The 14,755-nt window shown below is 36.3% G+C and overlaps 1 protein-coding gene across 3 annotated transcripts in view; it reads right to left on the bottom strand.

The window, feature by feature from the left end:
- Positions 1-14,755, bottom strand: part of CDK17 (cyclin dependent kinase 17) — an 82,324-nt gene that overhangs the window by 41,410 nt on the left and 26,159 nt on the right. For 2 of the 3 annotated variants that reach the window (XM_015858651.2, XM_015858669.2), the window contains exons 2-3: positions 6,811-6,959; positions 2,512-2,550 (exon numbers count right to left, since the gene is read on the bottom strand). In XM_015858651.2, the coding sequence (XP_015714137.1) occupies positions 2,512-2,550; positions 6,811-6,928 (157 nt within the window). In that variant the 5' untranslated portion in view covers positions 6,929-6,959. The remainder of the gene's footprint in view (positions 1-2,511; positions 2,551-6,810; positions 6,960-14,755) is intronic. The other variant, XM_015858675.2, reaches the window with a different exon arrangement.

A 14,755-nucleotide genomic window follows, 5' to 3' on the forward strand; every position in this document is an offset into this window, starting at 1 on the left:
CCAGAAAATTTCAAGTTTGTTTTCTTTGTTGTTATTTTTTATTTTTCTTCCCATTTTAATAAAGAGCAGGGAAGCACCAGAACTCTACAAAAGGGAAATCATATTTTCAATCTCTAGGCAGCTCTGCTTTCATGAAGTATGATCTATCCAAGCCTTTAAAAAATATTAGCAAATGCTTCAACGTCCTAAGTGCTACTGCTATATAGTTTAATTATGTCTCAGCATTATCTACTACATGTTCATTTAACTAATCTGAAAGTATTCTGTATTAATAACCGCTCAATTTTTATGTATTTGTTGGTAATAGTGACCTACTTTTCAGGACTTGCAATAGAAAATATTTTGAATAAACTGCTTTTCTGAAGAAATTAAGTCCTTGAATGTAAGTATGTGAATTTCTGACATTGTAGAGCTGGTATTCTGCATGATACGATACTTAATTAAATTGCTGGAAGGTTGTCAGAATCACTTAGTAAAATCAGTTGATTGCAGGTGATGGCTGTCATAGAATATTTAGATACCCTGAAGTAGTTGTACACTTCCTGTTATCTGCACTCTCACGGAGCAGCGTATGAATTAACGTAAACTTATGCATTATTTTATGGGATTAATTCTGCAGATTCCTTTGTGTGATAACTAGGAAAATATTAATGAGCTCTAAAAATAGAACTACCACTCAAAAACAATCAAAACTGTATTTATTCTTTAAATAATGAAATGAAAGCTTCAAATGTGACTGTAACAACATTACAAACCAAGCATAACTCTGGACGGATTCCTCCCATTGCTCAAAGTTAATCCTTTTGTGTATAGCAGTGAAGCTTAAAGCAAGTTTTGCCACTTGGAAGATAAATGGCAAAAAAATAAAACATTTGAAGAAAAATGCTGACAGAAGGCTAGCCTTTGAATTTCCCCTGGAAATGAAGATAAAGTACTTTAATGTATAATAAAATGGCACGCAAGGATCCTGTTTGTTTTTATTTTCACAGTTTGGCATGAAAATTATAAGTTTTACCACTGACTTTTTAAAATCACCAAAACAACAGGCAATATACAAGGCATAAGTAAGATCAGGACACCTAAAATACACAAGAAAAAGTATTTCAAAGGTGTATTTATGTACAGTGAGTATTTACCTTCAGTCTAGTTACCAAGATGAAGGAGATCACAATCAAATGAAAAGGTAGGTACTCAAAGCTGAAAATCTGCCTTTTCAGATTTATATATTTATTTTTGTTTAAAAAGCACTTATCAAGAAAATACCCATGGCTACCAGAACACATATTTGAACACAAGCATGGTAGCCCTGCACCTTCCTACTGTGTATGCATTACCTACCACAAGTATTAGTCTTCCCTTTAGAACACGCAGTTCCAGAAGGCATCACACAACATGAAATCTCTCACATGCTGTTTGCAGGTACAATTTATATCAGTGTGTCAGCACTCAGTCAAGATAAAAGCATCCCTTGCCTCCCTTCTTGCCTTCCCACACACAGCTACCCCCTGTAGCTCCCAACACAAATACCTGTGAGGCCACACTGCCAACCAAATCAGGAAAGAGAGGATCTAGTTGCCTACTTGTCCTACTTTTAGGGAAAAAAAACAACTACCACACGTCCATTTTATTTTTCCATACTCTGCAAATCCATCTAAATGCCATTTAAGGAGAAATTTCTACATATTCATCAGTGAGACTATGCTAGCAGAAGCGTGTTATATATACAGAGTCCACTTCTGCATCCACACACCGTATTCTCCTGCCAAACCTGTTCTCCAGTCCTGAAGGAAAAGATGAGTGGACAAAAACCCCTCAAGTCTCTGAAGCAAGCTTTCAGGTGCTGGATGTTCATGCTGATTTCTACTTACAAGCACTTCTACGCATGAACAGAGCCTCCAGGTTTTGTGGGATGAAGCAAATGAAAACAGAAGGGAAGAAAGAACACTATGCTGTGCAGCATATGTGAGATGTGAAAACCATACTGATCAGTAACAACAAAAATTGATGTATGCCACAGCACAGAAGGGTACATATAAACATAATAAAACCATTGTCAGAATAGTGAAAGGAAGAATATGCGGTTCAGTATTTAGCTGTGACAACTCCCAGTTATTTGCAGTAACCTGTATCTCTAGAATGAGCTCCATCACTTTGGTGTTTCCCAACGCCTCCCCACCCCCCACACTTGACATGTTAATATTGATTCGTTCCTCCAAAAACAATTAAAAAATGTACTGATTTATTACTGGAAGTATTTTTGTGCTCATATTTTCAATTCAAGCACGTTGCCTTGAAAATGCATTGCAACCCACTGTTTTCCTTACATACAAGGAATCACACACAGCAGATGGGAACTTCTCAGCTGTACTGAAGATGATATGAAATGACGACAACTACACAAAGATTTGGATGCTCTACAACAGCACTGCAATGTGTCAGTTTTTACAAACATGGATTCTTTTCATCAGAACAGAACGTGTCATTAAGGCCTTAAACCTAAAAAACACTTACGCACTTTACTGTAGCTGATCCTTCCATTATTACTCACACCTGTAAAATTACAAAAAAATTACGGAAGTGTTTGTGAAACCGTATCCTACGATCATATCACTGAGCTAAAGCAGATTAAATGGAGATAAATGTTACTCTATGATATTCAGGAAGTCAATTATATCGGACCCTCACTTGTTTTGTTTTAGCATGTATGTATACATATATAGAGAGAACAAGATGGCATTATATAATGGCATTCCAACTGAATTGTCACTTAATATATATTAACATGAGTTATGGATGTATTTATGAGTATATCTTATAATTAATCTTAAAAGCATGCTTGGAGCTTATACTAAAGCATCTTATAATATTAGACAATACAGCCCCATTTTTCGCTTTCATTAGGGAGCATATTCATATATATTTAAAGCATTCGCATAAATCTTACACTTAATTGAGCTCTAAATATGTATGATTTGGATGTTTCTCCTGGCCAAACTTCATTAGTATGACATTGGCAAGGAAAAATTTCAGGAACAAATTTAGTTGTCAAGTGCTACAAATTACCACTTAGTATTTTTAATATTAATCTGAATACATATATATTAATGTACCTAGGATTAAAAGAAATAGGCAGCAAATTGTTATTGCGCTAGAATCAAGGCAGAATTAAAAAGTACACAGCAAATCCAACTAGTTAGTTTTACATGTTGAAGCATTAGAGACCATGAAAAGGATTCTGCTTCAGCCCACAGTACACAAGGCTTCAGATTCATATTAGGCATTTCATTGGTCAATCTACTTTTATGGCTTACACATCTGATTATGTGATGCTTTCTCACCCAAAAGCCAATTATGATGAATGTAATTTGTAAGGCAGATTTAATCATATGTAGGTTTCTGGTCACAGCGTAATTTGATGGTGTTCCAGAAAGAACAGTGTTGATTATTCCGTGTTCAGTGCAATAACTCTGTGCTACGATACTGCTATTGCACTGAACAATCCAGGTTGATCTCTGTTAATCCCACTTTGCTGCTGAAGGGTAAGTGCTGCATGCTGAGACTGTACTGACATAGCACGATGAAGGAGGCTGCATGTGAAATGGAACTGCATACAAAAGGTCAGCTCATTCTGTGGTATCAATGCATTGCAAAGAAATCAAAAGTTACGTATCTAATTTTACATTGGTGAACTACAAATGGAACAATTTGTTCTGCATAGTAGTAATGTTCCTTTAAACCAGACTTCAAACAACCCACTCAGAAGTAAGAGTTAATGACAAGGTAGGTTTATAGAGTGCTGCAGCTATTTGGAATCAGAGGCAATTGTTCTAGGAGAGGAAAGGTTTGATGGTGGGCTGAATAGAACAGTCTACTGCAAAAGGGAACCATGATGAAAGGCCCCTGGTATGACGTCCATGTCATCTGCATCCAGAATCACAAAGCTGAACTGGAACTTCCCAATAAAGATTTTATAAAACAATATTATGAAAAAGCACATGGATGAGTGTGGATTGCAGATCAGCTGTTAAGTGAATTTTTATGGCTGTAGCCTCAGCAGCCCCTGAGGCGCAGTAAACCAGACACTTTTTTCAGGAAGGAAAAAAGCCACCTTGTACAACATATATATGTTCCAGTGAGTATGGCTATCAGAAGGGGATGACAAGAGACAAGACAGGGTATTCTCTATGAAGAAAAATATAAGAACTAAAAACTGGACAATGGTGGAAGAAAAAAATCTGTAAAGCCTTCAGGTTATTTAGACAGTACCTTGTCTTTTGGCATAAGAAATATAGCTGAAGATAAGAGACACATGATGAAACCTTCTGAAGACTGACTGTATCCTTGACTTTGATTCTCTGGAGATCAAAATATTGGTTTGCCTTTGATTTACTAGACAGAGCTTTTAAAGTTCTGTTAAGAAGAGACACACAGCTTGCAAAACTGGTCACATTTGAGTTTCTCTGTTCATAGGGTTAAAGAGCTGTTTGATTTCTGTTCTGGGGTAGAAAGTTACTCCTAACTTCTGAAATGATCACTACTGCAGCAAAAGATGCAATTTTCATGATCTTAATGTATCTACCAACTCATAAGGTGTTCTTTAAGACACTACATTCTCATGTGTCTCAATTTGATATTTACAATTAATACAGGTTTCTTACACTATCTCTCTCTCTCTATATATGTGTATATTTATAGTATACATGTACATACATAAAGAGATTGAGGTAAATCTCTCCCATTATGTTGTATATATATCATATGTATATACACACACACACATATATATGTATATATGATAGCACTTTACAAATCTTGACTCCTATGATCTGCCTGAAAACCAAGATCTCATAAATTGTGTAGCAAGCATTTAACCAACTTTCTAGTTTTCAAAGGAAAATAAAAATGCCCTGAATAGTACCTGTCCATCTCTGCAATATCAGAGTTTGAACTGATACTAACGTAAGCATTCTAAAACTATCAGAAAAGTCAAGAAAATGGTGGTACAACTTTTTAAAATGATTAAAAGTTATGAGTTAAAGATTATACATAGTGACAGTACAATTGTATTTACTATTCTTCCTCTTTGAAAAGGGTTGACAATGCTTAATAAACGTGTCCAAAGGTATTCTACTATGGCATTAACAGCATCTTGCAGTTCTAAGCATTGTACCACACAATATTAGCATATAAGCTTCCTCTGAACCAATGAAATAATGTGGAAAGCAAAGTAAAACAAGCACTGAAAGCGAAACCATTCATTTGCAATTAGAAACAGCTGAAATACCTACAGACAAGTTAAATTTGTCAAGGTTCAGTGATCAACATGCAGAAGACATCTAAGTTGCTGGCTGATTCTCAAATATTAAAAACTGCCAATACATGGTCTAGGATGGCATAAGCTCACACCTTCATGAACGAGTTACTGTGTCCTCTCTCCCTTGAGCTAGCATCCAGAACGTCATACAGATTAAACTTTCTGGATCCAGTTTTCAAGCGAGTCACTTCAGCAACCCAGTTCAATACACTCACTGATGACGGTGACAATTTTTGATGCTTATTTCCCAGCATGAAAGTTATATTCATTAACACTTATTTGCATAATGGAATCAACATATCAGAAGTATATACAGGTCTGAAGAAAATATGCTTCAGTAACAAAGGCTAATACAAACCATGAGGCACTACTCCTCAGAATGTTACAGAAAGTGCTTTATTCACATTATTGAGAAGATACTACAATTACTGTTTTGGAGTAAATCTGTTGAATAAACACAAAAAGTTATAATAGACATAGTTTCCAGAACTCTCAGGTATGGCCCATGATGAAGACAACAGCAAAGAACAAAGCAGAGATTAAAGGTAAAAATGAAAAATATGAATTGTTTTGTTTTGTCAGAGGTAAATTCAGCTTGGTATGCAACAGATCTTGGATGGAGCTTACAAGTCTCCAGGGCAAATTCCACTGTCTCTACATCTGTTCAAACTTCCCAGCCCTGCCAATTCTGAATATTCAATAGCAACATTAAGAATCATTTACTGGTGTGAGGTGAAAAAATAATAATCAGATCTCTTGATACTTGAGAAAACCTTAGATGTCAGCAGAGCAATAAATAATACTAACCAGCACAGAAAATGCAACGTGACTTCAATGCCACAGCCAAGAAAACAGAACAAAGCAAATAAAATATCCTCTAGTTATTATTATTGCGACGCGGGTTCAGAAGCAGTACTATCACTACTGCAGACTTGACAGCAGCCAGTATGCTTATGGGATCAGACAAAGACTTGCATAAGAATACATAGACAAGCTAGTTATCCTTGGTACTTCTAAATAACTACTAAGGTAGTACTTATTCTGAGTAACAGTTCTCAGACTAGCGTGCTATGTCACCAAAGATAAGTTAAACAGTTACACTTATACTACCTAAGCAATTATTATCAACACATTATAGAATAATGATTTTGGGAAATAAACAATTTGAAGTCACATTAAGTTGATGCAAGACCCACGAAATTCATACAATAATGGGCTTGTTTACTGATAGACCATCTACAATCCTTGCTGCACAACACATTAAAAAAGCAATTTAGGTAATTCTTAATAAATACGTATAACAATTTGATATTAAACCAGTATGTGACAAGGTATCAGACTGTTACAAGAACCAGACTAATAAAATGTAAGGTAAATTAAAAGAACAGCTTGATAAGGATGTGCATGCAATCATGAAACCTGAAATAAAACCCAACATCATTCCCTCATGCAAGATCTGATCAAAATTCTTACATTTCAGTGAAAGACCTGCTTACCATTATCTTTGCTGCTGTTCTCTTCAATTGTCATTTGTTCTGCTAGCTCAGACAGCGATTCATCAATGGTCTGACTTCCACGCAAGGTTAAGGAAAGTCTCCTCTTAAACTTTTTCATTCTAACAATATTATGTCTGGCTTAAGGAAGCCTGTAAAGAAAGAATAAAAAAAAGCAAGAACAAAATTATTTAATCAGGAAACTAATTAACTTATATAAAAATGAAGAAAAAATCACAGAAATTATAGTCACTATGCAATTTATCCACAAAACATTCACATCCTTAGACCAGGGTTTCTCCACCAGGCTGAAGAAGAATGTTGAGACATCATTTGGCAATGACTCAATGCCTTGAGACATACACTTCTGTGATTTCGATTTATACTAGAGAAAGTAAGAATCATTGCTTAACAAAAACCACAACAGTTAATTCGAATACTTTTTAATTTTAAAATAATAAAAATAGCAGCTATTTGAAAACTTGCTGACGCTCTTGTTGCCTACTTTATTGCACCCCTGCTGCAGTCTCTTTCCAAAGCTGCTGGAGACAGTGATGTTGGAACCTTCTGTCTCTTTCAGCCCATCTGCTTAAGGACGACACGTTACTGACCTCTCTATGTTGCCCTTTACACCAAATGAGGAGGAAGACACCATTAGACTCTTAAAACACAAAAGCAATTCCCAAATTCCAAAGTTGACAGCCAAGGCCCAATAACAACACCTAGAATGGATGCCTCTCTTCAGCCAGACAACAGGAATAAACTCGGAACAAAGCAGGAGGCGCTTTGTCTGTGGGAAGTGGTAAGCAAACAAAGAAGCAATAATATCAAAAGTAAAGGCAGATAAACAGGCTGTTATAAGTCTAAGCCGGTAAGCGAACTTTGTCACGTAAGGGCAAACACATGGCGCACTGCAGTTAAGCACACTGCTGTCTTTCATTGCCCCATATGGACGGTTCACCCTAGATGTTACTTCTCAGAATCTCGTTCATCTGCTCAGAGCCTCCAAGACTCACACAGGCTCTGTAACACACAAGTACAACATTCTTTGCTGAGCTGCTCATACATTTTGTCCTTTTCACACTCCTAAATCCATAATTCATGTAGAAAAAAAACAGAAAACCAGATTTTCCTTGATAGCCACCTCCAAGTAGAGAAATACAAAAAAGCAGTACTGTAAATATCTACATTTAATAACAAATTGAGAATATGACTTCATTTATTACACTGCCACAACCCCTCTAAGTATACACATTTCAACTGCATTGATTACCCTTTATTTAGATGTTAGATTACAAAAAGGAGAAGAAATTGGTAGCAGAGGTTGGATGTGGCAGTTGATGGTAGGATAATGCAGATACAGCCTAAATCATAACAGCACACTGCTCATTGCAGTACGTAACAGTAGATAAAAAAACGACCTATGGGATTTGAGTCTAATGGCACAAAAAGCAACAAAGAAGGAATGGTGTATAAGGGGAGAAAGGTAGACCACAACACAGGGTTAATACCTGAGGCAATCAAAGCTACTATAGGAGTAGGCAGAAATAGTCAGGCCATGGGTAGGAGATGTGTAGGAAATAAAAATAGAACTTCTGGAGATGCAGTTAGGTCAGAAAAAACAAAACAAAACAAAACAAGAGTACTTTTCTTTTAATGCATTTCTGCCCATGCAATAAAAACACAACTTTGCATGAATAATTTCATCTCTTCTCACTCGACAGAATGATAATCTGACTGTTAAGGAACCCAACACAGAATGTTCCAAGGGGAATATTTACTTTTCCTGTTCAGCACTTTGCTTTGAAGAAGTTATCTGAGACTGTTATGTTTAACTTTTCCTAGAAGATGGCCTACAATTCTTCTTAAAAACTAAAGAAAAAATTAAAAAATAAAAATAAAAAAAATAAGGACACATCCTTTTATTTTGGTTTTATTCAATTATCCTTTGGTGTTTTTGAAACCTGCATCTTCCTACATGTACTACTCTCAAAAAGGATACATGGAATTTTTAGCTATGTAATGCCCTAAAGCTAATGGAAAGCACAACAATTTCTTTCCAATTTTCCACTTGGGCAGTAACTGCAAAAACAGATGCCTTTATATGGAAACAGGCTGTTCCTGGCTTTTAATCTTGCAAATATTTAAGCCTACATATTTTTTTAATCAAAAAGTTCTACCGCTAAAGAATATTACATACAAATCAACAGACATAGATCAGAAAATCTGACAGAGATTTTACACTTCAAGAGAGCATAAAAGTAAATATTTTCTTAATTACAGTTTCAAAATTCTTTCTGTTCTGTGAGGTTTTCATGGGGTGTTGAAGCAACATTATTAGCAAGATTCTGAGTAAGCTGAGGACTTGATTTTACAGTAATTTAGAAGTGAGGAAGAACAAGGAGGGCAAATCAACAAGTGCGTAAATGCTTTCTTCTTCTGAAACAATTCAGATTTTTTATTCTTTTAATTTTAATGGAAAAGATGCTTGCTTATATGAAACCAAATCTTCCTGCTTTAAGTACTGACATTCCTGCTACTTCAGTCATGTAGAGATATGCATTATACACGTATCTAGAAATGGAAGGCAATGTATATGGAGTGACTGTATCCAGCATTTGGGAACATCCTCACTCTCCAACTTCTGCATTATCACTTCTGGCCAAAGCTGCAGAACCCGTTAAATCTTTCTACCTCTCTCTACCTCAGAGAACAGAACCTCAAAAATACAAACTACACAATCAAAAGGAAGAACTGGTTCTCTAAAATGTCTAAAACGTCAGAAAAATCAGAGAAAGGATCAATTTAATTCACTTGAATCAAAATTATAAGGAAACAGTCTGACAATCGCTTTCAATAGTTGATAACAGGTGCATACTTAATTTCTCTTTTTAATATGAAGCCTGATTCAAATCTAAAATGGAGTTACTTGATTAGTAATACACATGTAGCAGCTATGATTAGATGAAGCAAGACTCATTATTTTCTCCTGAGTTCTTAGTGTGAGATGAATATGCACAGTCAATTTATTTGGAAAATTTAGAATGGAACTGAGGACTTTGCTACTCTGGTCTGTAGATTTATTTACTCTGAATTTCAAAGCTGAAGCCAAACCGACTATTTCAAATGTCAAGACATATAGGTGCATACACTTGAATGCAACTAATGCAAATTCTAGTCTTCCGCAGACAGAATGAGGACAAGCAGTCTGACATGCTACTATCTGTTACAAGCCAGAAAAACTGGCAGAGACATATTTGTTCTGTCCTTAAACTGACAGGAAATGAAGGAAAAAACAACACATTAAAGGGGCTGCTACTTCTTATGAATGACCTCCAGTCTAACCCAGAACAGCTGATATTTTTGTCTTCGGAAGCAGCACAACTAAATCCTCAGAAACTACTATATTTTACCTTTCACACATATTTTGCTCTTTACAATACAAAAAATAACAAATGTTTTCAATACTCATTATTGCTGACTGATGCTTCAACAGCCTCGAGCTCCCACTTCACTCTCTGCACATCATTTAAAAACAATCCCCACAGTGCAGTTTTAAAAACGAACATCACATTTTTAAGATCACTTAGGTGATCACTTAGGTGAAATCAGATTTAAACACATGGCTTCTGTCTCCCTTTTTCTGTATCAAACCAATCCCTCTTGTAATGCCTGTACTATGGCACCTTCTCTTTGGCTAAAGCAGATCCAAGGCAACACGTTGGATACACTGCAGGCACACATCAAAGCATCCTCATTTCAAAGTAATAACACGACTAGATTCTGCACTCATCTACTCACTAAAAAATCAGAGGCCTTATAATGCTGATAGTTAAAATCCTCAAAAAAAAAACCAAACAAACCCACAATACTTCCCTTAAGCTCCCAGCCCCTGATGTGCTGAAGAAAAGGAATGAAGAAGGTCTGTATTTGCAATTAATGTACACTGAGTGCATAATCCTGTAAGCTTAATCAAATTCAGACAAAGTTTTCAGAAGTGCTAAAGTTATTTAACGGCTTACATGTTAGCCATTTATTTCAGGAGGGCCACAGATTCTGGTGGCTGACCAAGATCTGGCTGATTCAAAGCCCTCTGAAGCCAATGGGAACCTGTCCTTCCACTTGAGTAAGTTTTGGATCAAACTAAATGCTGACTCTCCAGTTTCCAGATGTTAAATTGCATTACAGTGCGTCGACAGAGAGATTAAGCATTTTAACATTTACTTTCCTACTTTGGCACAAAATGAAGTTACTACTTGACTATTTTTACAAGCTGCTTTACAAGAGGGAGAGGTGTTTCCCAAACATTCGAAGGTGGAAAGAAAAACTCATTATCCAAGGAAAGCAGCTGAAGTGGGAGGAAAAGACAAGCCCAGATACTTCATATAAAAACAGCCCGATAACAACACCGGGATGGGACTGAGGTGCTCAGGAGCCACAGGTGGGGAACATCCAGGCAAGAAGATATCAGCATAGCCACAGAGCTGGCTGTCCGCCCCGGAGGTCAGGATGAGCTTTTGGGACTTACACTTTTTAGGGTCTAAGATGGAAAATCAAGCACAGTGTTACAGCCTGAGAAATAAAAATAGTCCTAGAAAAAAAAACCAATAGCAAGAAGCACAAAAACCCCTCTGATGCGATTCTCAGCGTGTCAGTTCTCAGTGACTCTCAAAATGCAATGTCATACGGTCTATCTTTCAAATCTGAGCAACTCATCATTTAACCTTCTACTTGTGTCTTAATTACACCAGTTACAGGTCTTATTTTCAAGTGCATGATAAGCTGTGTGTCATTCGTTTGACTGCACCAATAACTTCAGATGCTTATCATGATGCTTATCATTCATGAGTATTTCTGAAGGTGATAACCCCTGCTTGTGTCATAAAGAAGTTTGCAAAACCTGGACTAATGTAAACGATGTTAATTAAAAACTGAGACAAGGAAACGTCTGTCAAGGATATTGTCCTCTTAATCTAAAAAAGAGCACTCTATAGTGTTCATATCTATTAAATTCTTCTCAATTTATATGAATTAAAAAGAAAAAAGAAGGTAGAGAAAAGCTACTGATGATACAAGCATCTTGCGCATCAAATACAAAACAAACTAAATGACACTAATGAAAAATATATGGTTACTTGATGTAGGACGATAAACCAACAGTTCCAAATCGTAAAATTCACATATAATACTTCCTCACAATCACAGATCTACTTTAAAAGAATACATTATAAATACGGCATCTTACTCACTGCATCTGTTGGTTTTGTTTCAACTCACATTTGTTTACATCCACGGAAAAAAAAACAAACAAAAACAAATGACATTTTTCCATGCCTTTAGAACAACATGACTGGCCAATCAGACTCTCTTGTTAGGAACAAAATTGCTTCAGAGATTGTCTTTTATGCTGCATTTGGTCAAATAAATGACACAGCACAGATCCAAGTGACAGCTGAGAAACAAGACCCTCGTTACTAATAAAAAAAACAATAATTACAAAGTCAAATATAACAGCCCAGTTGAACTCCAAGCATTGAAAAGGGCAAGAGGACTTTCACCGCCATTTCCTTATTAACAAAACAATAATCAACATGAAATTAATCTTTTGAGGTGAGGCCCTTCTATATATCTACAGATCACAGCAAATTAATTACTGAAAACTGCAAGCAGAAATGTATTCACAAAGCTGTGCCTCTTATCAGAGGCTTGTATTATAGGCAAAGAGTCTCCTCTTTGAGGTGAGTAAGAGCGTAGCTACATTCAGCTCCTGATGTACATCAACTAGAAACACTTTTGCATACAGAGGAAATGCATGGAAATTAGCCTGTCCTAATTGAATTTATATTCGGGATGCATTTCCTTTTCTGCCTTGTCCTCATAATCACTTCACCTTTAAAAAGTAATGAAGAATGGAAACAAAAACAAATTTTGACACCAATCATAATCTTTAAATCAAAAAATAAAACCTTGAGAGTGATCGCTATACATGTATTTAACGATACCATTAGTACAGAAAATAATGAAACAAACCACCCAGGTTTTCCAAAAGGGTTAACTCTGGCAGTCCTCCTTCATATCATATACTTACCTTTCCCCTGGACTCAGCTTTCCTTAGTCTATCACAGCAAGTTTACATACTTTCAAATGTACACACACATTCTCCCCCCCAGAGATACAAGCGACATCAAATAGCAAAAAAATCAATATAGACATTGTATTTTATATCTCCCTAGATTAGATAGACTGCACTAATGAATAGCTGCATGTTAATTATCAAAGGTTGTGTTCTCTCACCAGCCAAGTGAAAAAACACAGTATGACTCTGGTTAAACTAGCTGACATTTAAGCCAACAAAATAAACGAGCTGGCTGGCAAAGCCTCCTGCTTTTGCTGTCGGGCCCATAAACTGAAAATACTTTTTCCTCTCAGACAAAATGGCAAAAACCAGAATACTACATGAATGTAACATACTACCAATGGAACTTTCCACATCAAAAGATGTAAGGAGCGTTGGAAACAAGACGCCCGCAATTTTACTGGATTTTGATTAATATGCATAAATTGCCTTAACACGGCTTCAGAAGAAAAGCATCTTTAAAAACCGGGCACAGAAAGCTTGCTATCCCCCAATACAGAGATTGATTTAGTAACTGATCTACAATGGTGCACTCATCTCTTCCAGGGCCACCTTCTTCAGCCTTGCAATGAGTCAGCCCCAGCAAGAAAACTGAGCAGAAATCCTCTACTAGGCCCAAGAATGCTGTTTCTAAGCTTGCAAAAGAACTGCACTCTTATGAGGGCCCAAACAATGTTATCTGTAGAAGGCATGCTTTCAAATACCAAAGAGTTTCCTTTATTGCCAGGATTCAGGTACAAAACTGAAGAGTCTCACACAGAAGGAACTTTGCTTCACCTTCACAGTTTTCAATCTATCACCACCTGTCCTTGCAGCATCTGACCTTTCATGACCAGGCCTCAACATTTGGCTTTTGTAGTGCCATCACACAAAAACGCATATTTACAGCCCAAGACTTAGAATGATGATTAAAACTGTAGACAATACAATCAGGAAAATAATTACTTTATTTGGTCACTGGCACTACCACTGTACCAATTTTCCTCCCAACGCTGAATGTTCGGCTACACGTTCTCAGTATCTGTACAACGTGAACACACAAACAAAAACACATCCAGAAAAACTTTACATTCAAACCTATAACAAAGGAAGTAAAACCAAATTATCTCATAATTATTGTATGTATTCATTTCTGCATGAGTAATATCGTAAAGTCAGGATGATTTTAAAACAATTTTGGATGCATTCCTCTCAATTCTATATACATGCAGAAGGCAACTAAGGAAAAAAAAAGAAACAAAGCTGTTTCAATGTAATCTGTGATTTGTTTTGTTGTTTTGTTTTTCTTCTTTTAAAAGAAAATACGGCATAAAAACACACAATGGATTTTCAGTTAGAGAAAAAGAGACAACATAGGCAGCATATTCTACAGTACTGTCAATATCCATGATATTTTCCCTACTAAGAATAGCAGGCCACATTCATCTGATGCACTGATGCATTACAATGAGACACAAAGCAAGATACTAAGAAAACACTCGTGTAACAGAACTGCCTGTATGGAGTCTTATTTAACACAGAAGAAGTGTTCTGTGTTTTTCTAGAGACTTCTGACAACAGCAGACTGTGGTGAAATTACTGCTTGTGAAACAACACAGTGACGGCTAAAACAAACTAAGTCACTCTTGACAGAAACAATGACTGAAAACATTTGTCACAGTCAAGCTGAGTATGTGTAACATCTCCACAGAGATACTGTGAAGGCAATTCCAAAGAGGGAGTAAATAAACTCATTCTAGCAATGCACTCTCTCTACTATGGCCCCAAAATACATTTGAATTACTGTATTTTACCTAAATAAGTTTATTATTT

Source organism: Coturnix japonica, chromosome 1, assembly GCF_001577835.2.
Source record: "Coturnix japonica isolate 7356 chromosome 1, Coturnix japonica 2.1, whole genome shotgun sequence".
Lineage (NCBI taxonomy): Eukaryota > Metazoa > Chordata > Aves > Galliformes > Phasianidae > Coturnix > Coturnix japonica.